The 24,106-nt window shown below is 45.3% G+C and overlaps 1 protein-coding gene across 1 annotated transcript; it reads right to left on the bottom strand.

The window, feature by feature from the left end:
- Positions 1 to 652: 652 nt before the first annotated feature.
- Positions 653 to 5,536, bottom strand: GPR88 (G protein-coupled receptor 88). Its single transcript, XM_063940078.1, has one exon. The coding sequence runs from the start codon at positions 5,342 to 5,344 to the stop codon at positions 4,343 to 4,345; it is 1,002 nt and encodes a 333-aa protein (XP_063796148.1). The 5' UTR covers positions 5,345 to 5,536; the 3' UTR covers positions 653 to 4,342.
- Between the last annotated feature and the right edge of the window lie 18,570 nt (positions 5,537 to 24,106).

Here is a 24,106-nt window from a genome sequence, read left to right as displayed (position 1 = left end):
TCCCTGGCACCTTTCCCCCCCAGTGGCTGTATGCGGCAATCGGTGGCATGGGGGAGGATAAGGGAGGTGGTCCGGCATGGGGTGTAAGGGGGTACGCATGGTGTGTACCCGGCAGAGGTGTGGGTTCCATCCACCTGCTGCTTGCTTCCATGCATCCTTAGTATACCCTGTCTGTAAACCTGTCTCTGCTGTTGCCATAGCCCATGGAGGTGCATTAGCCTCCGCCCAGCTCTGTGACTCCGCCCAGCGTTACGGCCAGGCACAGAGTCACAGATCTGGGCTATTATATAGGAGATATATATATTTTTTTCAATAAATGAACAGTACATCTTTAATGTACCTGCCTTCACAATTTCATTACAAGCCTTAGAACCCACTCCAGAGTGCTCTAAATAGGAATGATTTCATTTGAACAGATATGTATACATTGATCCAGCAAGCTCTATTTAGTTAACAACTAAAACAAATCCACTTATTTGGCTGACATGATTACCCACAAGCAAATCCATACAGCCTAGTACTGTAGCTTGTTTAACTGGTAGACTGTTGTATGTTTATTTTACATTTTTCATGGAGAGGTTTTATTTGAACATAATGCAAATAAAGATTTTAAATACTTTTTTTTTTACACATTTTATTTAGAACAACAGATACATAGAAAGAAAAGCTTGATGTACACTACAAAACCTATGCCCGAAAAAAGTGAATAAATAAGCACAAAAGCATAACCCCCAGACATAACTAACAGCAAAAGAGACAAATAAAATTAAGAATTATACCAGTAATGCATAGGGCTGTACTGTCAAGATAGTAAATACTGCAGTGGTGAGTGTGATGTTCAATTTCTTTGTTTAGATGTATGCAATTTGTTCCTGGGAAATATGTTTCAGAGTCCAGAGGTAGCAGCGACAGGTGGTGTTCAGAGAATGGTTTCCTATCTGCTCTCCCTTTTCTCTTTCCTCCTGGCAATGTCAGTGCAGATACTTTTCCTCCAGCTCCTTTTATTTATCATCACGGATTTTGACTGCAGACTTCATTTACATGTGTAGACGATTTTGTGTATAGTGTGTGTACATGCATATACTGTATAAATAAATATACACCTATGTATAAATGTATACACGTATGCTGATACACTCACCCATCCATATGCACCTGTAAACTATCATTGCAGCATCCCTGAACTTGTCTACTGTACCCACCGACTATTGTAAAGGCTTTTGCCAGCGCTGACTGCAGTCAGAGGTGCATCTAGGGTCCCTGGCGCCCCTGGCAAAGTAAGGGACTGGTGCACCCCCCCATATTCGAAATAGGGAAGGCGTATATGCAAAAAAGGGGCATGATGTTGTCGAAAAGGGACATGACCGCACAATGGGGGTGATTCCGAGTTGTTCGCTCGCTAGCAGATTTTAGCAGCATTGCACACGCTATGGGAGTGTATCTTAGCTTAGCAGAATAGCGAACGAAAGATTAGCAGAATTGCGATTAGAAATTTCTTAGCAGTTTCTGAGTAGCTCCAGACCTACTCACAGATTGCGATCAGCTCAGGCCGTTTTGTTCCTGGTTTGACGTCACACACACGCCAAGCGTTCGGCCAGCCACTCCCCCGTTTCTCCAGACACTCCCGAGTTTTTCCCAGACACGCCTGCGTTTTTCCGCACACTCCCAGAAAACGGACAGTTTCTGCCCAGAAACACCCACTTCCTGTCAATCACACTCCGATCACTTCAACGATGAAAATTCTTCGTTCGGACGTGAGTAAATCTACTAAGTTTTGTGCTAAAATACTTAGCGCATGCGCACTGCGTACCATGCGCATGCGCATTTTTGCCTTAATCGCTCGGTTGCGAAAATCGGCAACGAGCGAACAACTCGGAATGACCCCCAATATTACTCCCAATTCAAATTACGTTACATAGTAGTAACCCCTTATACACATTATGTCACACACTAGTGCCCCTTACACATCATGCCCACACAGTAATCCTTGTCACAATGTGAAGATATAAGCAGTGCATGGCGCGGCCAAGGAGGGGCATCACCCGGCGATGCCACCCACGGCCATGGGGTATAATGAAATATTAATGGCAGTGAAAAGGTATCTATGCGCACTAACTAGTAGTGGTGATGTAGTGATATATTAAGAAAACCATTCTAGTAGTTTATTTTGAGTATCTTCACTGTGGGGCATTGCGGTGCCAAACACCGGCACCAACTCCTGGCTGCTGTGCGAACCACCAGGCCATGCAATGCCACTACTAAGTGAGTCCACCCATTGGCTGAGGATGTCACTGCTGGTCGGCGCCCCCTCCTCGGCTGGCGCCCCTGGCGAGTGCCATCCTGGCCAATGGGTAGATACACCCCTGACTGCAGTTGTATGGTAATTATCTAGCTTGTGTGTATTGTGATGTTATGTATTTTCTATGCTATTTGATTGCATTTTATCTGTGTATGCACTCTGCAAGGTGTTGCAGACGCTTTGTGGTGCCCCATTAATAAAGTAATCATCAGCTTCATCTATCTTCAGCTCTTCAAATTTAGTAAGACTATCTAGTAATGAGGTTGAAATAGATGCCACTTGAAGTCTGCTTTCCCTTTTAAGGTGAGTATAATAAGCTTACAGTGTTACATATTAAGCATCATAGCAAGAGAGACTGTTTGAATTCTGATTTTTATAATTTTTTTGGTCATTTTTTTAGGAATAAAATACCCTCTATAATATCCAAGATTATGGGCCTGATTCTGAGTCGCCTGCTATGTCCATGTCGGATGTAGGTAAGTAGGGTTTTACTGCACATGCATCTAAGTTCTACCATGCATGTGTCACAATTGTGTTGGTATGGCACCACATTGGTGATGGGTGGTTGCTATTCAGACGGACAGAGAGGATCTGTTGTATGGGCGTGTTGCTTACACAGACATTTACTCGCTCAAATTGGAGGCCATACTCAGGAGAATATGTACCTAGTGTAGGGCTGGTGCACGTTTTGATGGTAGCATCTAAAAATGCACCACGTATGATTGCAGCGTCTCGACCTGCTCAAAGTGGGCGTCTCTCTGTCCTTGCACATTCATCTACACAGATGTACACAAGGGAAGTACTGGTAAAGGTATTAGCATAAAGTCGCAGATGTGCAACTGGCAAAAGCTGCACACTCGCCGCCCATTGATCCAACTCAAAATCAAGCCCTATGACAGCAACCACATTGGAGTCAAACCAGAGGTAGAATGAATAGGAATTAGTGCAGAAAAGTGGGAACTGAAACCATTCCTTGATTTAAAACAAACCCCTATAAATTATTTAAATCACTTTATAACTGACTCATAGCTCATTAAACACTTAAATACATTTAGAACAATAAAGAATTTACATTGAAAGCAAGAACAATCCTGTCCCAGGAGGAACTTTGATTGTTGGGGGCTTCTGGCAAATGCCCTTTCATCTCTGCTGATAATCCAGCCAATCAGGGAGTACACCTTAGACATACATTACCTGTTCTGTCGCAGACAAAGCCTGAGTATTCTGCATATACTGTAGAAGAAACACATACTGTGCTGTTGGCTTTCCCTCCACCAAGGCATCAGGCCAAAAGCTTCTGAAAAGCATCTGTCGAAGGATTCATCAGTGGGCGTATCTTCAAGTACAGTGGGGTCCCTGGCATTGTCATACATACACATACATTATAAGGCAAGTGTGGGGGGGTGTACTCTGTAAAAGTGACATATTAAGCTTTCACCTGGTTTAGGTATTGCCCTAAGCATGATACATGAGTCCTGTATTAACTGCAATAATCCAGTCTGAAAGAGTAACAGCAGCATAATCAATCTGTTAAATGTAGTAAAAACGTTTCATTTCCATCAGGAGAAAAATCATCTACATATTTTACATTTCATGCTGTGCGTTTCTGCTATAAACACATTATAAGTCTTTGATTTTCTCTTAATGCTGGCTCTAACAAAATAAAACCATTGACATATTGTGGAAATGTTTTTTTCGTATGGCAAAACAACTGAGAATGCAGCACACTGTCTGATTACTTAGCTAGACCGTTGTTTTTCTGAGAAATTCTCTACTGGCAGCTGCTGTAAATAGTACATGTTGCATTGTGAAAATTTCAACCTATGTTGCCCACCGTGGGCTAATTTACACCGGCCCATGGAGCTGAGAGGGGATGAATGCAGAATGTTTCCATAGAAACAGTCAATACAAAAGTGAGAACAGAGGCAATACATAGTCGAGAATAAGCTTTGATTTCTGAGTCAGATGCTCTCTTGAGATCCTATGTTGTATCTGTCCCAAAGGATCAGGCATGTACCAGAGAAGCCATGGATTAAACACCACTCATGGTTCATTTTGGGAAACTGTCTGCACTGCTGGATCGGCGCCGTTTCCAGAGATTTTCCATAATTCTCCTCCAACTACTGCTCGGAAAGACCTCCTGAACTCTTCATTCTTCCAGGTGTAGATGAAAGGGTTAAGCACAAATAGAAGACAAAGCAAAAGCCAGCTGCATATCTCAATGCTTTGGGGTAGTGGCTGGAGCAGGCCATAGAGGACTGACCAAGCAAAGGGCTCTGTGGTCAGTGTGAAAACACAGCAAACAATCAAGACATATAGACCCAAACGTTTATCTTTGCGAGGGCACGCACAAGGGAGATTGTGAACTACTTGGAAGTTGAGAACACTCACCCGCTTCAGGCTCACCTGCACTTTTCTAAAAATGCGGAAATAACAATGAAAAAGGATTATTGTTTGGCTTAACACGGTGACAGCAGAAAGTATGGCTGTATAGAAACTGGACACTGGGACCTCATGGCCCCAAAATACATAAAGTTTTATTGTTGGGCATGGGAAGGTAACTTCAAGTGGCCTCTGTCCAAAGAGCCAAGGAAGGAGAAACGCAAGAGGCAGAACCCAAGCCATGGCAATCATCCACTCCGTGTTCCTCTTCTGATACACAGTATGGTATACTGTTGGCAGTTTGGTGATGAGCACAAAGCGGTTTAATGCAATGAGAGAGTGGGATAAGAGGGAAACGGTCATCCAAAGGAAAAATACCCCCTCCATGAAGACCCTGTAAGTGGGGTTCTCCAGACGGCCAGTGGAAATTAATATTGCTTCTTGAGGCATCCAAAAAGCACAGACTAGAAGATCAGAAACACATCCATTCACAATGAAAGCATTACTAGTTGTCTTGAGTTTCTTGAAGGAGCAAACCAGGTAAATAACCAAAACATTGGCCAAAGTCCCAGAGACGGAGTAAACAGAGTATACAGTAGCCACCAAGGCACGTGTCCCCAGAAGTCTTTCGCAATGGTCCAGGGGAGACGTGATGTTGGTCATCCTGTAGAACTTGGAGCGGCCATCCCCACAGTAGATGCACGGAAAGAGAAAGGTAAAAAGGACACAGAGTGAAAGTGGATGTGTGAGAAAGAGCAAGAGAGTGAAGCAAGCAGTGAGAGAGGGAGAGCGTATACGAGATTGAGGAGGGAGGGGGTGACAGGGCTGTGACAGCTCTCAGTGTTATACTCTCAGCTCACTTTACGTCTTTGTTACTTTATACTCTTAGAAAAAAGATTTTGTAATGGATTATTCAACAGGTTCTGAGGTAGAGAATGGGGAGTTGATTCGGCAGTAAATGTAAAATGGATTTCTTTCTTCTATCTTTCACCACAGTAATGTGTTCGGATGTAGATATAGAAAACAACTGATCCACAAAACATCCAATGTTGCATTTTAAGCAAGGAAATGAGAAAAACATGGCATTTATTTGGCAATTACTGCACATACTAGGGGGATGATGGTGAGTGATCACTGCTACAGATTGTGTAGAGAATTTTACATGAAATAACTTGGCGCACTCCCATATACGCACTTACACCAATCTATACTCAGAGTATTGGAAAGGGGAGGGAGAGGCGTTGTATGGAGAATCAGTAAGGGCGCATATACATCACTGAGCGGATCAGGACACAGATGCACAGAAGAAATACAAATTATTGGAAGTGCAAGTGGCGTATGACTGACATAGACCAGAGAATACAGTATGCTACAGGTGACAAGTGGCACATATTGTGCCATGCCTGTGCCTCAGCATATGGGTGTAGACACAATTTTATATGCAGCTGTATTAGGTGAAATTTATGCACAATTTACAGCTAACTCTGCATCTGGTGCTAAGTTGCTAACAGTTTATTCTTGTGAGAAGTATTCTCCTAGATGCTGAAGTTCTATTATATTGCTGCTGTTATATGTGAATAGTTTACTAGTCTATTTTATATTTATATTGTTAGAATTGCTAAGTAATGATGGCACAAATGAATGGTTGCTGAACCTTTTGCACCTAGTACAGAGCCAATGCAAGTGTGTGCTCAAAATAATGATGGGTATAAACAGACACGTACACCAAGGGACACTGCAGCCCAGGCATGGGATGGCGGGACAGTATCTGAAAATGCAGGACTACCCACGACAATCCTGACTGTTGGGAGGTACTGTATGGTGTATGCAATGTGTATGCAAATCATGGAGCATGGAGAGAGATAAAGTGGAGAGAAATAGAGGCCGAATTCAAATCTGATCATAGCAGCAAATTTGTTGGCTAATGGGCAAAACCATGTGCACTGCAGGTGTAGCAGATGTATAATTTACAGAGAGAGTCTGATTTGGGAAGGGTTATATTGTTTCTGTGCAGGATAAACACACCCCACCCAAATCTAACTCTCTCTGCACGTTATATCTGACCCTCTGCAGTGCACATGGTTTTGCCCATTAGCTATCAAATTTAGTGATGAGCACCGGAAATTTTTCGGGTTTTGTGTTTTGGTTTTGGGTTCGGTTCCGCGGCCGTGTTTTGGGTTCGAACGCGTTTTGGCAAAACCTCACCGAATTTTTTTTGTCGGATTCGGGTGTGTTTTGGATTCGGGTGTTTTTTTCAAAAAACCCTAAAAAACAGCTTAAATCATAGAATTTGGGGGTCATTTTGATCCCAAAGTATTATTAACCTCAATAACCATAATTTCCACTCATTTTCAGTCTATTCTGAACACCTCACACCTCACAATATTATTTTTAGTCCTAAAATTTGCACCGAGGTCGCTGGATGGCTAAGCTAAGCGACCCAAGTGGCCGACACAAACACCTGGCCCATCTAGGAGTGGCACTGCAGTGTCACGCAGGATGGCCCTTCCAAAAAACACTCCCCAAACAGCACATGACGCAAAGAAAAAAAGAGGCGCAATGAGGTAGCTGTGTGCGTAAGCTAATCGACCCTAGTGGCCGACACAAACACCTGGCCCATCTAGGAGTGGCACTGCAGTGTCACGCAGGATGGCCCTTCCAAAAAACACTCCCCAAACAGCACATGACGCAAAGAAAAAAAGAGGCGCAATGAGGTAGCTGTGTGAGTAAGCTAAGCGACCCTAGTGGCCGACACAAACACCTGGCCCATCTAGGAGTGGCACTGCAGTGTCACGCAGGATGGCCCTTCCAAAAAACACTCCCCAAACAGCACATGACGCAAAGAAAAAAAGAGGCGCAATGAGGTAGCTGTGTGAGTAAGCTAAGCGACCCTAGTGGCCGACACAAACACCTGGCCCATCTAGGAGTGTCACTGCAGTGTCACGCAGGATGGCCCTTCCGAAAAACACCCCCCAAACAGCACATGACGCAAAGAAAAATGAAAGAAAAAAGAGGTGCAAGATGGAATTGTCCTTGGGCCCTCCCACCCACCCTTATGTTGTATAAACAGGACATGCACACTTTAACCAACCCATCATTTCAGTGACAGGGTCTGCCACACGACTGTGACTGAAATGACGGGTTGGTTTGGACCCCCACCAAAAAAGAAGCAATTAATCTCTCCTTGCACAAACTGGCTCTACAGAGGCAAGATGTCCACCTCATCATCATCCTCCGATATATCACCGTGTACATCCCCCTCCTCACAGATTATCAATTCGTCCCCACTGGAATCCACCATCTCAGCTCCCTGTGTACTTTGTGGAGGCAATTGCTGCTGGTCAATTGATTATAATTCATTTTAATGAACATCATCTTCTCCACATTTTCTGGATGTAACCTCGTACGCCGATTGCTGACAAGGTGAGCGGCGGCACTAAACACTCTTTCGGAGTACACACTTGTGGGAGGGCAACTTAGGTAGAATAAAGCCAGTTTGTGCTAGGGCCTCCAAATTGCCTCTTTTTCCTGCCAGTATAAGTACGGACTGTCTGACGTGCCTACTTGGATGCGGTCACTCATATAATCCTCCACCATTCTTTCAATGGGGAGAGAATCATATGCAGTGACAGTAGACGACATGTCCGTAATCGTTGGCAGGTCCTTCAGTCCGGACCAGATGTCAGCATCAGCAGTCGCTCCAGACTGCCCTGCATCACCGCCAGCGGGTGGGCTCGGAATTCTGAGCCTTTTCCTCGCACCCCCAGTTGCGGGAGAATGTGAAGGAGGAGATGTTGACAGGTCGCGTTCCGCTTGACTTGGCAATTTTGTCACCAGCAGTTCTTTGAACCCCAGCAGACTTGTGTCTGCCGGAAAGAGAGATCCAAGGTAGGTTTTAAATCTAGGATCGAGCACGGTGGCCAAAATGTAGTGCTCTGATTTCAACAGATTGACCACCCGTGAATCCTTGTTAAGCGAATTAAGGGCTCCATCCACAAGTCCCACATGCCTAGCGGAATCGCTCTGTGTTAGCTCCTCCTTCAATGTCTCCAGCTTCTTCTGCAAAAGCCTGATGAGGGGAATGACCTGACTCAGGCTGGCAGTGTCTGAACTGACTTCACGTGTGGCAAGTTCAAAAGGTTGCAGAACCTTGCACAACGTTGAAATCATTCTCCACTGCACTTGAGACAGGTGCATTCCACCTCCTATATCGTGCTCAGTTGTATAGGCTTGAATGGCCTTTTGCTGCTCCTCCAACCTCTGAAGCATATAGAGGGTTGAATTCCACCTTGTTACTACTTCTTGCTTCAGATGATGGCAGGGCAGGTTCAGGCGTTTTTGGTGGTGCTCCAGTCTTCTGTACGTGGTGCCTGTACGCCGAAAGTGTCCCGCAATTCTTCTGGCCACCGACAGCATCTCTTGCACGCCCCTCTCGTTTTTTAAATAATTCTGCACCACCAAATTCAAGGTATGTGCAAAACATGGGACGTGCTGGAATTTGCCCAGATTTAATGCACACACAATATTGCTGGCGTTGTCCGATGCCACAAATCCACAGGAGAGTCCAATTGGGGTAAGCCATTCCGCGATGATCTTCCTCAGTTGCCGTAAGAGGTTTTTAGCTGTGTGCGTATTCTGGAAAGCGGTGATACAAAGCGTAGCCTGCCTAGGAAAGAGTTGGCGTTTGCGAGATGCTGCTACTGGTGCCGCCGCTGCTGTTCTTGCGGCGGGAGTCCATACATCTACCCAGTGGGCTGTCACAGTCATATAGTCCTGAGTCTGCCCTGCTCCACTTGTCCACATGTCCGTGGTTAAGTGGACATTGGGTACAACTGCATTTTTTAGGACACTGGTGAGTCTTTTTCTGAGGTCTGTGTACATTTTCGGTATCGCCTGCCTAGAGAAATGGAACCTAGATGGTATTTGGTACCGGGGACACAGTACCTCCAACAAGTCTCTAGTTGCCTCTGCAGTAATGATGGATACCGGAACCACGTTTCTCACCGCCCAGGATGCCAAGGCCTCAGTTATCCGCTTTGCAGCAGGATGACTGCTGTGATATTTCATCTTCCTCGCAAAGGACTGTTGGACAGTCAATTGCTTGGTAGAAGTAGTAAAAGTGGTCTTACGAGTACGACTTCCCCTCTGGGATGACCATCGACTCCCAGCAGCAACAACAGCAGCGCCAGCAGCAGTAGGCGTTACACGCAAGGATGCATCGGAGGAATCCCAGGCAGGAGAGGACTCGTCAGAATTGCCAGTGACATGGCCTGCAGGACTATTGGCATTCCTGGGGTAGAAGGAAATTGACACTGAGGGAGTTGGTGGGGTGGTTTGCGTGAGCTTGGTTACAAGAGGAAGGGATTTACTGGTCAGTGGACTGCTTCCGCTGTCGCCCAAAGTTTTTGAACTTGTCACTGACTTATGATGAATGCGCTGCAGGTGACGTATAAGGGAGGATGTTCCGAGGTGGTTAACGTCCTTACCCCTACTTATTACAGCTTGACAAAGGCAATACACGGCTTGACAAATGTTGTCCGCATTTCTGTTGAAATACTTCCACACCGAAGAGCTGATTTTTTTGGTATTTTCACCAGGCATGTCAATGGCCCTATTCCTCCCACGGACAACAGGTGTCTCCCCGGGTGCCTGACTTAAACAAACCACCTCACCATCAGAATCCTCCTGGTCAATTTCCTCCCCAGCGCCAGCAACACCCATATCCTCCTCATCCTGGTGTACTTCAACACTGACATCTTCAATCTGACTATCAGGAACTGGACTGCGGGTGCTCCTTCCAGCACTTGCAGGGGGCGTGCAAATGGTGGAAGGCGCATGCTCTTCACGTCCAGTGTTGGGAAGGTCAGGCATCGCAAACGACACAATTGGACTCTCCTTGTGGATTTGTGATTTCGAAGAACGCACAGTTCTTTGCTGTGCTTTTGCCAGCTTGAGTCTTTTCATTTTTCTAGCGAGAGGCTGAGTGCTTCCATCCTCATGTGAAGCTGAACCACTAGCCATGAACATAGGCCAGGGCCTCAGCCGTTCCTTGCCACTCCGTGTGGTAAATGGCATATTGGCAAGTTTACGCTTCTCCTCCGACAATTTTATTTTAGATTTTTGAGTCCTTTTTTTACTGATATTTGGTGTTTTGGATTTTACATGCTCTGTACTATGACATTGGGCATCGGCCTTGGCAGACGACGTTGCTGGCATTTCATCATCTCGGCCATGACTAGTGGCAGCAGCTTCAGCACGAGGTGGAAGTCGATCTTGATCTTTCCCTATTTTTGGAACCTCAACATTTTTGTTCTCCATATTTTAATAGGCACAACTAAAAGGCACCTCAGGTAAACAATGGAGATGGATGGATACTAGTATACTTATGGATTGACGAGCGACTGCCAACACAGAGGTAGCTACAGCCGTGGACTACCGTACTGCATCTGCTGCTAATATAGACTGGATGATGATATAAAAAAATAAGATTTTACTTACCGATAAATCTATTTCTCGTAGTCCGTAGTGGATGCTGGGGACTCCGTCAGGACCACGGGGGGATTAGCGGCTCCGCAGGAGACAGGGCACAAAAATAAAGCTTTAGGATCAGGTGGTGTGCACTGGCTCCTCCCCCTATGACCCTCCTCCAAGCCTCAGTTAGGATACTGTGCCCGGATGAGCGTACACAATAAGGAAGGATTTTGAATCCCGGGTAAGACTCATACCAGCCACACCAATCACACCGTACAACTTGTGATCTGAACCCAGTTAACAGTATGACAACGTAGGAGCCTCTGAACAGACGGCTCACAACAATAACAACCCGATTTTTTTGTAACAATAACTATGTACAAGTATTGCAGACAATCCGCACTTGGGATGGGCGCCCAGCATCCACTACGGACTACGAGAAATAGATTTATCGGTAAGTAAAATCTTATTTTCTCTAACGTCCTAGTGGATGCTGGGGACTCCGTCAGGACCATGGGGATTATACCAAAGCTCCCAAACGGGCGGGAGAGTGCGGATGACTCTGCAGCACCGAATGAGAGAACTCCAGGTCCTCTTTAGCCAGGGTATCAAATTTGTAGAATTTTACAAACGTGTTCTCCCCCGACCACGTAGCTGCTCGGCAGAGTTGTAATGCCGAGACCCCTCGGGCAGCCGCCCAGGATGAGCCTGTTGGTATAGTGCGATGGATCGATACCATAGGTGTGCAGTGGGGAGCCTTAGATAAAGTATTACCTCAGGAGTTACCTTGTATACAGACAGAACGAGACTTGAGATGTATATCTTGTTTATATAGTACTGAAATAGCAGGATCAATACAACAGGTTTCAGTATCATCAGCTTATGTCCTTCTCCCTCAGAGACTCTTCTAGAATAGACAACATGTGAGGTAAAACAAACAAGTACATAACATATGCAACAGACAAACACTACATCTCTGTAACTATACAGCGCCATCTGCTGCCCCTGTACGGTAACTACATGCATATAAACGAAACCATAGTCTGTTGTCCATATTTCAACACCCCTTCTCAACAGACTGGGTTTCTTCAGTTAGACCCATCTTTGACGTAAGTCTCCAATGTCTCTCTCTGGTAAGAGGCTTGGTCATGATATCAGCTGTCATATCTTCTGTTGGGCAATAGTTCAACTCTATAAGACCTTGTTCCTGTAGATCCCTCAGGAAGTGATGCTTGACATCAATGTGCTTGGTTCTTGGGTTCACTCTTTCTGTTTGCGCTAATGCAAGGCATCCTTGATTATCCTCATATATCTTAATAGGTCCTTCTTGAGGCATTCCTAGGTCTGATAGTAGTTGCATTAACCATACCACTTCTTGACTGAGTGTGAATGTTCCATCACCTTCTCTTGAGATTTGCATTCCCAAGTAATGCGTTATGTGGCCGAGGTCTTTTGTTTCAAACTGACTGTTTAGTTCTTGTAACAATTCAACTTCGTCCCCTTCTTGTTCGAAACAAACTAGCAAATCGTCCACGTAAATTAATACATAGAACCATCTTTCCTCTATCAACTTTGTATAGAGACATGGGTCTGCTTTGCTTCTGATGAATCCCTTTTCTGTCAGAACTCCATTTATCTTTGTATTCCATGCTCTTGCTGCTTGTTTAAGACCATATATACTCTTGTTCAGTTTACATACGTGAACAGAGCCCACCTTCCTTGTGGAATGGGCCTTGACAGATTTCGGCTGTGGCAGGCCTGCCACAGAATGTGCAAGTTGAATTGTGCTACAGATCCAACGAGCAATCGTCTGCTTAGAAGCAGGAGCACCCAGCTTGTTGGGTGCATACAGTATGAACAGCGAGTCAGATTTTCTGACTCCAGCCGTCCTTGAAATATATATTTTCAATGCCCTGACAACGTCCAGCAACTTGGAATCCTCCAAATCGCTAGTAGCCGCAGGCACCACAATAGGCTGGTTCAGGTGAAACGCTGACACCACCTTAGGCAGAAAATGAGGACGCGTCCGCAGTTCTGCCCTGTCCGAATGGAAAATCAGATATGGGCTTTTATACGATAAAGCCGCCAATTCTGACACTCTCCTGGCTGAAGCCAGGGCCAGTAGCATGGTTACTTTCCATGTAAGATATTTCAAATCCGCCGATTTGAGTGGCTCAAACCAATGGGATTTGAGAAAATCCAAAACTACATTAAGGTCCCACGGAGCCACTGGGGGCACAACCGGGGGCTGTATATGTAGTACTCCTTTTACAAAAGTCTGGACTTCAGGAACTGAAGCCAATTCTTTCTGGAAGAAAATCGACAGGGCCGAAATTTGAACCTTAATGGACCCCAACTTGAGGCCCATAGACAATCCTGTTTGCAGGAAATGTAGGAATCGACCCAATTGAAATTCCTCCGTGGGGGCCTTCCTGGCCTCACACCACGCAACATATTTTCTCCAAATGCGGTGATAATGTTGTGCAGTCACCTCCTTCCTGGCTTTTACCAGTGTAGGAATGACCTCTTCCGGAATGCCTTTTTCCCTTAGAATTCGGCGTTCAACCGCCATGCCGTCAAACGCAGCCGCGGTAAGTCTTGGAATAGACACGGTCCCTGCTGAAGCAGGTCCCGTCTTAGAGGTAGAGGCCACGGATCTTCCGTGAGCATCTCCTGAAGTTCCGGGTACCAAGTTCTTCTTGGCCAATCCGGAGCCACAAGTATCGTTCTCACTCCCCTTTGCCGTATAATTCTCAGTACTTTTGGTATGAGAGGCAGAGGAGGAAACACATACACTGACTGGAACACCCACGGCGTTACCAGAGCGTCCACAGCTATTGCCTGAGGGTCTCTTGACCTGGCGCAATACCTGTCCAGTTTTTTGTTGAGGCGAGACGCCATCATGTCCACCTTTGGTTTTTCCCAACGGTTCACAATCATGTGGAAGACTTCTGGATGAAGTCCCCACTCTCCCGGGTGTAGATCGTGTCTGCTGAGGAAGTCTGCTTCCCAGTTGTCCACTCCCGGAATGAACACTGCTGACAGTGCTATCACATGATCTTCCGCCCAGCGAAGAATCCTTGCAGCTTCTGCCATTGCTCTCCTGCTTCTTGTGCCGCCCTGTCTGTTTACGTGGGCGACTGCCGTGATGTTGTCCGACTGGATCAACACCGGCTGACCCTGAAGCAGGGGTTTTGCCAGGCTTAGAGCATTGTAAATCGCTCTTAGCTCCAGTATATTTATGTGAAGAGACATCTCCAGGTTTGACCATACTCCCTGGAAGTTTCTTCCCTGTGTGACCGCTCCCCAGCCTCTCAGACTGGCATCCGTGGTCACCAGGACCCAGTCCTGTATGCCGAATCTGCGGCCCTCTAACAGATGAGCACTCTGCAACCACCACAGAAGAGACACCCTTGTCCGTGGCGACAAGGTTATCCGCTGATGCATCTGCAGATGCGATCCGGACCATTTGTCCAGCAGATCCCACTGAAAAGTTTGTGCGTGGAATCTGCTGAATGGAATCGCTTCGTAAGTAGCCACCATCTTTCCCAGGACTCTTGTGCATTGATGCACAGACACTTTCCCTGGTTTTAGGAGGTTCCTGACAAGTTCGGATAACTCCTTGGCTTTCTCCTCCGGAAGAAACACCTTTTTCTGAACCGTGTCCAGAATCATTCCCAGGAACAGCAGACGTGTCGTCGGGGTCAATTGAGATTTTGGAAAATTCAGAATCCACCCGTGCTGTTGCAGCACTATTTGGGTTAGTGCTACTACGTCCCCCAGCTGTTCCCTGGACCTTGCCCTTATCAGGAGATCGTCCAAGTAAGGGATAATTAATACGCCTTTTCTTCGTAGAAGAAACATCATTTCGGCCATTACCTTGGTAAAGACCCGAGGTGCCGTGGACAATCCAAACGGCAGCGTCTGAAACTGATAATGACAGTTTTGCACCACGAACCTGAGGTACCCTTGATGTGAAGGGCAAATTGGGACATGCAGGTAAGCATCCTTGATGTCCAGGGACACCATAAAGTCCCCTTCTTCCAGATTCGCTATCACTGCTCTGAGTGACTCCATCTTGAACTTGAATTTTTGTATGTACAGGTTCAAAGATTTCAGATTTAGAATAGGTCTTACCGAGCCGTCCGGCTTCGGTACCACAAATAGTGTGGAATAATACCCCTTTCCCTGTTGTAGGAGGGGTACCTTGACTATCACCTGCTGAGAATACAGCTTGTGAATGGCTTCCAATACCGTCGCCCTGTCTGAGGGAGACGTTGGCAGAGCAGACTTTAGGAACCGGCGAGGGGGAGACTTCTCGAATTCCAACCTGTAACCCTGAGATATTATCTGCAGGATCCAGGGGTCCACCTGTGAGCAAGCCCACTGCGCGCTGAAATTCTTGAGTCGACCCCCCACCGTTTCTGAGTCCGCTTGTAAAGCCCCAGCGTCATGCTGAGGGCTTTGCAGAACCCGCGGAGGGCTTCTGTTCCTGGGAAGGAGCTGCTTGCTGCCCTCTCTTACCCTTTCCTCTGCCTCGGGGCAGATATGACTGTCCTTTTGCCCGCTTGTTCTTATAGGACCGAAAGGACTGCGGCTGAAAAGACGGTGTCTTTTTCTGTTGGGAGGGGTCTGAGGTAAAAAGGTGGATTTCCCGGCCGTTGCCGTGGCCACCAGATCCGATAGACCGACGCCAAATAATTCCTCCCCTTTATACGGCAATACTTCCATATGCCGTTTGGAATCCGCATCACCTGACCACTGTCGTGTCCATAAACTTCTTCTGGCAGATATGGACATCGCACTTACTCTCGATGCCAGAGTGCAAATATCCCTCTGAGCATCTCGCATATAAAGAAAAGCATCCTTTAATTGCTCTAAAGTCTGTAAAATACTGTCCCTATCCAGGGTATCAATATTTTCAGTCAGGGAATCCGACCAGACCACCCCAGCACTGCACATCCAGGCTGAGGCGATGGCTGGTCGCAGTATAACACCAGTATGTGTGTATATACTTTTTAGGGTAGTTTCCAGCCTCCTATCAGCTGGATCCTTGAGGGCGGCCGTATCAGGAGACGGTAACGCCACTTGTTTTGATAAGCGTGTGAGCGCCTTATCCACCTTAGGGGGTGTTTCCCAGCACGCCCTAACCTCTGGCGGGAAAGGGTATAATGCTTTTTTGAAATTAGCCCTTTTCTATCTGGGTTAACCCACGCTTCATCACATACATCATTCAATTCGTCTGATTCAGGAAAAACTACAGGTAGTTTTTTTCACCCCCCACATAATACCCCTTTTTGTGGTACTTGTAGTATCAGAGATATGCAAAGCCTCCTTCATTGCCGTGATCATATAACGTGTGGCCCTACTGGAAAATACGTTTGTTTCTTCACCGTCGACACTAGATTCAGTGTCCGTGTCTGGGTCTGTATCGACCGACTGAGGTAAAGGGCGTTTTACAGCCCCTGACGGTGTCTGAGACGCCTGGGCAGGTACTAACTGGTTTGAGGGCCGTCTCATGTCGTCAACTGATTTTTGTGTGCTGACATTATCACGTAATTCCATAAACAAAGCCATCCATTCCGGTGTCGACTCCCTAGGGGGTGACATCACCATTATTGGTAATTGCTCTGCCTCCACACCAACATCGTCCTCATACATGTCGATACACACGTACCGACACACAGCAGACACACAGGGAATGCTCTATTGAAGACAGGACCCCACTAGCCCTTTGGGGAGACAGAGGGAGAGTTTGCCAGCACACACCCAAGCGCTATAATATATATGGGAACAACCCTATATAAGTGTTGTATCCTTATAGCAGCTTAAATATAGTAATATCGCCCAAAAAAAAGTGCCCCCCCTCTCTGTTTTACCCTGTTTCTGTAGTGCAGTGCAGGGGAGAGTCCTGGGAGCCTTCCTCACAGCAGAGCTGAGCAGGAAAATGGCGCTGTGTGCTGAGGAGAATAAGCCCCGCCCCCTATTTCGGCGGGCTCTTCTCCGGAGATTGTGAGATCTGGCAGGGGTTAAATACATCCATATAGCCTCAAGGGCTATATGTGATGTATTTTTAGCCATAAAAAAGGTATTATACATTGCTGCCCAGGGCGCCCCCCCCCGCGCCCTGCACCCTCCGTGACCGCTGTGTGAAGTGTGCTGACAACAATGGCGCACAGCTGCAGTGCTGTGCGCTACCTCAGGAAGACTGAAAAGTCTTCTGCCGCCTGCTTCTGGACCTCTTCCATCTTCGGCATCTGCAAGGGGGGTCGGCGGCGCGGCTCCGGGACGAACCCCAGGGTGAGACCTGTGTTCCGACTCCCTCTGGAGCTAATGGTGTCCAGTAGCCTAAGAAGCCAATCCATCCTGCACGCAGGTGAGTTCACTTCTCTCCCCTAAGTCCCTCGATGCAGTGAGCCTGTTGCCAGCAGGACTCACTGAAAATAAAAAACCTAAAAACTTTTTCTAAGCAGCTCTTTAGGAGAGCCACCTAGATTGCACCCTGCTCGGACGGGCACAAAAACCTAACTGAGGCTTGGAGGAGGGTCATAGGGGGAGGAGCCAGTGCACACCACCTGATCCTAAAGCTTTATTTTTGTGCCCTGTCTCCTGCGGAGCCGCTAATCCCCCCGTGGTCCTGACGGAGTCCCCAGCATCCACTAGGACGTTAGAGAAATATATATATATATCACTACTGCAGCCGGACAGGTATATATTATATAATGACGGACCTGCTGGACACTGTCAGCTCAGCACTGCAGACTCCTAAAGTAAGCTACTAGTAGTATCAAGAAGATAGAAAAAAAAAAAAAACACCACAGGTAGGTGGTATACAATTATGGATGGACTAGCGACTGCCGACACAGAGGTAGCTACAGCCGTGGACTACCGTACTGCGTCTGCTGCTAATATAGACTGGATGATAATGAGATATAATATATATATATATCACTACTGCAGCCGGACAGGTATATATTATATAATGACGGACCTGCTGGACACTGTCAGCTCAGCACTGCAGACTCCTAAAGTAAGCTACTAGTAGTATCAAGAAGATAGAAAAAAAAAACACCACAGGTAGGTGGTATACAATTATGGATGGACTAGCGACTGCCGACACAGAGGTAGCTACAGCCGTGGACTACCGTACTGCGTCTGCTGCTAATATAGACTGGATGATAATGAGATATAAAATATATATATATCACTACTGCAGCCGGACAGGTATATATTATATAATGACGGACCTGCTGGACACTGTCAGCTCAGCACTGCAGACTTCTAAAGTAAGCTACTAGTCTTAAGAAGATAGAGAAGAAAAAAAAACACCACGGGTAGGTGGTATACAATTATGGATGGACGAGCGACTGCCGACACAGAGGTAGCTACAGCCGTGGACTACCGTACTGCATCTGCTGCTAATATAGACTGGATGATAATGATATAAAAAATATATATATATATCACTACTGCAGCCGGACAGGTATATATTATATAATGACGGACCTGCTGGACACTGTCAGCTCAGCACTGCAGACTCCTAAAGTAAGCTACTAGTAGTATCAAGAAGATAGAAAAAAAAAAAAAAACACCACAGGTAGGTGGTATACAATTATGGATGGACGAGCGACTGCCGACACAGAGGTAGCTACAGCCGTGGACTACCGTACTGCGTCTGCTGCTAATATAGACTGGATGATAATGATATAAAAAATTTATATATATATCACTACTGCAGCCGGACAGGTATATATTATATAATGACGGACCTGCTGGACACTGTCAGCTCAGCACTGCAGACTCCTAAAGTAAGCTACTAGTAGTATCAAGAAGATAGAAAGAAAAAAAACACCACAGGTAGGTGGTATACAATTATGGATGGACTAGCGACTGCCGACACAGAGGTAGCTACAGCCGTGGACTACCGTACTGCGTCTGCTGCTAATATAGACTGGATGATAATGAGATATAAAATATATATATATCACTACTGCAGCCGGACAGGTATATATTATATAATGACGGACCTGCTGGACACTGTCAGCTCAGCACTGCAGACTCCTAAAGTAAGCTACTAGTATCAAGAAGATAGAAAAAAAAAAAACACCACGGGTAGGTGGTATACAATTATGGATGGACGAGCGACTGCCGACACAGAGGTAGCTACAGCCGTGGACTACCGTACTGCATCTGCTGCAGTGCTAATATAGACTGGATAATAATGATATCAAAAATATATATATATCACTACTGCAGCCGGACAGGTATATATTATATAATGACGGACCTGCTGGACACTGTCAGCAGAATGCGTTTATAGAATAAAAACACCACACGACGAGTGTTTAACTTTTTCAGGCAGACAATCACAATATACTGGTGGTCAGTGGTCACTGGTCAGTCACACTGGCACTGGCAGTGGCACTCTGGCAGCAAAAGTGTGCACTGTTAAAATATGTACTCCTGCTATAACTGCTCCCCAGTCTCCCCCACAATTAAGCTGTGTGAGCAGTGAGCACTCAGCACAGTCAGATATACAGTATTACATAGATGATGCAGCACACTGAGGGCACACTGAGGCTGAGCACAGATATGGTATGTGACTGTGTCACACTGTGTATCGTTTTTTTTTCAGGCAGAGAACGGATTAATTAAACTGGTGGTCACTGGTCACACTATCAGCAAGTAGTACTCCGTCCTAATATGCTCCCCAAAATTAGTAAATCAAGTGTCTCTACTCTCTACTACTCTCTAGTCTACTCTAAACGGAGAGGACGCCAGCCACGTCCTCTCCCTATCAATCTCAATGCACGTGTGAAAATGGCGGCGACGCGCGGATCCTTATATAGAATCCGAGTCTCGCGATAGAATACGAGCCTCGCGAGAATCCGACAGCGGGATGATGACGTTCGGGCGCGCTCGGGTTAGCCGAGCAAGGCGGGAAGATCCGAGTCTGCCTCGGACCCGTGTAAAAAGCGTGAAGTTCGGGGGGGTTCGGTTTCCGAGAAACCGAACCCGCTCATCACTAATCAAATTTGCTGCTGCCATCAGATCTGAATTAGACCCTAAAGCACTAACCAATCAGCTCTTGTCATTTTTCAAACACTTCCTGTAGGAGAGTCAGTAGCTGATTGGTTGGTGCTTTATCTCTTTCAACTTTAACTCTCTCCATGCTTTGATAAATACCCCAATTTATGTGTTTTGAAGTGTGGACAGTAAAAATGTCTGGGACCAGCTAAATTGTCACTATTACATGTGAATGGAGCACCTGGGAGCTGCTTTACCTATAAAATAGCATGGGAAGGATGGACTACAGTATGACAAAGCTGTGTCCAAGCAAACAAGAAGTCTTGGTTTTGTTTTTTGTTTTCTTTTTCACTTTACCAAATGACAAAAAAAATAGTATCTATATAATATTTTCAAGGAATGGAGAAAATGCTCTGTGGGTCCTAGGGCAGTAGATGACCCCACCCTCAGACCTACTCTTCACCCTGGCCCCTTGGGCTTTTCACCCCTTCACTTGTTACCTTATGGGGGAGAGGCAGCAAGTGGGGGAGAGGCAGCAGAACTTAGGTCCTGATTTGAGAGGTGCACACAAATCACACGCGGCTGTGATTTCTCACAAATTTGTAAGTGCAAAAATATGCAAATGTCAGCCTGAGCATTCTTCTTGTGCACCTCTGTGTGACGGACTGAGCAATCTCTGCGACGCCCACTTTGCCTGTCTGAGCAATGCTCCTCATCAACCCCTGCCTGGCTCAGTGTCTCTTTTGTAACTCTCTCAAAATATGGCCACTGTGGCTGCGGTGCTGCGAAAGAGATCGCAGACACATGCGAAAAAAACACCCATGACACTTCTATACAATGCCCATGACACTGCTATACAATGCCCATGACACTGCTATACAATGCCCATGACACCTCCTCTTTTTGCGATCTCTTTAGATCACTTCCCAGTCTCCACCCTGAAACACCCATGGATCGTACACCATCGCGCACATTGGCTCCTGTATGTGCAGTTAAGGTTTCCTAGACTTTTCGCACATGTGCAGTAGCAAATTATAGCTCAACTGCGCAAACATCTGTACTGCGTGCACCTCTGAATCAGACCCTTTGACTCTATGCCCATGTGACAAATAAGGATATGCTTCCCATAAGGAGCATTGCAGGGATATAAGTAAGTAAGGAAACATGATTGACTTCATTTCCTCGCTCCTTACTGTACGGAACTTACATGTGAATTAAAAAAATATGATTACTAGTTATTGCGCAATGTAGTTGAGCAGCTGGCTAGGTAAAGGTGTCATCAAGCCATGAACATAAATATACATAAAACAGCAGTCCATCGTCTTTCTTGGGAATGTTCACATATTCTGCACAAACATGGATTTAAGGTCCACTCAGAAGAGTAATCGTGTTACGGATGATCTTGAAATCACTCAATGCTGATGTAATTACATTTTGCAATCCAAATAAAAGTAGAACAGCACTTGCAATAGGGATCATTGATTCCGACATATCAGCCCATGCCTGGAGTAGTGGGATAAGGGAGGTAAGAGGCATTCTAACATATGACAAATGCATCAAGGGCATGTTTGCTTTGTTTATGACCTGCCACCAAGCCTTGTGTTCGTACCTTTTTCAAAGGGAAGAGCAAAGTAAGAGGTGTGGCTATCAAATAATGATGTTTTGTAAAAAATAAACCATACTGCATGACTTAAAAAGGAGTGGGGGACCAATTACCTTGGACTATCCAAAAACAGTTTTGCAAGTTTCACCCCTCTCGCCCAGATAGTTTTCTGTCACACCGAGTTCAAAGAAGTTGTTTTTCCCATGCATCATAAAAATGCTTAGCTCAAAAGTAGAGAAACGTGTTAACTTAAAATTTTAGCTAAATTAAACAAAACGGCCACTGAATCTTTCCGTATGCTAACCAATGCTTATGGGGCAGATTACGTAACATGCACTTGTGTTTGAGTGGCCCAAAAGATTTAGTGATAGTCATGAGGTTGTCGAAGATGATGACCATCCCTTGCACATCAAAAAAAAAAAATGTGGAAAAAATGTAGAAAATTGTTTGAATTGACCATGGACTCCGAATGATAGCAGAAATGGCAAACATTGATAAAACAAATGTTAGGCAAGTTTTGCATCAAGATCTTAAAAAGACAAAAGTTTGTGCTAAGATGGTTCCAAGGCGTCTCACTGACGAGACAAAAGAAAATTGAAAGCAAATTTGCACAGGTATTTTAGAACAGATTCAAAATTTGCATTTTTTAGAAAAAGTTATTAACTATGATGAAACATGGATTTTACAGTATGATCCTGAGGCAAAATGCCAGTCCATGCACTGGAAAACACCATCATCACAAAGAATGAAGAAAGCACGTCAAAGCAAATCCAGATTTAAAGCCATGTTATTTGTTTTCTTTGATATCAGGGGTGTTATTTTGGCAGACTGGGTACCAGAAGGGGAGTAAATAGTAGGGGAATGGAGTTAAAATGTATTTAATATTATTAAACGTAAACTATAGCATCGTTATTTAATAGCCACACCTCGTATGTTGTTTTAAAAAAAAAAAAGAAACATACTGAATATTCTGTTCTATTGCAGGCATGAAATAGGTTAATACGTGTGGCAGCAGCAGCAGCAGCAAACATTAATTTGCTATGAGAATGGAGGACCTCTGATCACACAGGTGCAGCTGTAGCAGTAATATATTTGCTCTCATCTCTGTACACCACACATTGCTAGGTCCACAGATCTCTACTGCTGAGGTGAAAATTAACAAGCTCTCTCTGTGTGAAGCTGATTGAAAAGAATATAATGAAAAACAGAGGCCTGTTCCCGTGTTCCTGATTATTTGACTTGTTCTTTCACCATGATATCCGAAGATGGTAACTTAAATTGTTCACTTTAAACTGGTGACTAATACAGTAGTCATCCACTTGGGTGTTGTCGTTCTTCTAAATTGCCCCTTTCACTGCAATTAGGTATCTTAGTCACGGAGGAGGTTCTGGTGAGACCCCACTTGTAAATTGGTAGAAAAAGGAACCAATCCTAAAATGTCTCAGTCATGCTCATAACTCTTAAACTGTTTATAGACTCTTTTTTAATGGTAGTGGTATAATAGTCTATATAGGACTTACAGGGAGATCATTGGTGGCCTTTCTAAAATGAGTGTGATGGGCATTTATACTGGCATTAATAGATCAACCTGGATACTGGCAGGGCCGGTGCAAGGTTACTTGGCACCCTAGGTGAAATTCCTACCTACTGCCCCTCAACACCATCAACTACCCACTTTCCCAGTCAGTAAGGTGAACGTGCAGAGGCGGTGTCTTATATGTTTCCCAGCCGTCTGTCTGCATTGAGTACAACAAGGATGTATCTCTCAAAGACATCCTTAATTATTTGATGGGTACACTCAGTGGCACCCCCTTCCCAGATCCTGGCACCCTACCCAGCTGTCTATCTTTTTCTATTTCATTCTGTCTCTCATAAATACAGTACATACATACATACATACATACATCCATACATACACTGCCTCTCTCATGCATACATACATCCAAACACTGTCTCTCTCATACTTACATACATCCATACATACACTGCCTCTCTCATACATACATACATATATACATACATAAATACATACATACACTGCCACTTTCATACATATATACATCCATACACTGCCTCTTATACATACATACATACATACAGTCTATACATCCATACAATGCCTCTCTCATACATACATACATACATACAGATGGGTCCTCCAATATCTTGGCTGTTTCTGTGCCTAGATGGAGGTTTAGTCATGCCTAGGCGATAGCTTACATTGCTGAGTTTAATCACGGACAGGCGCATTGAGACACGACTAGAAACTCAGCATGCAATACACATCTCCACCACTGGGTGGATAATGCTCCACTAATCCAGTA

The sequence above is a fragment of the Pseudophryne corroboree genome, chromosome 9 (assembly GCF_028390025.1).
Source record: "Pseudophryne corroboree isolate aPseCor3 chromosome 9, aPseCor3.hap2, whole genome shotgun sequence".
NCBI lineage: Eukaryota > Metazoa > Chordata > Amphibia > Anura > Myobatrachidae > Pseudophryne > Pseudophryne corroboree.
The sequence above is the reverse complement of the archived record's forward strand: the minus strand, read 5'-3'. Positions and strand labels throughout refer to the sequence as shown.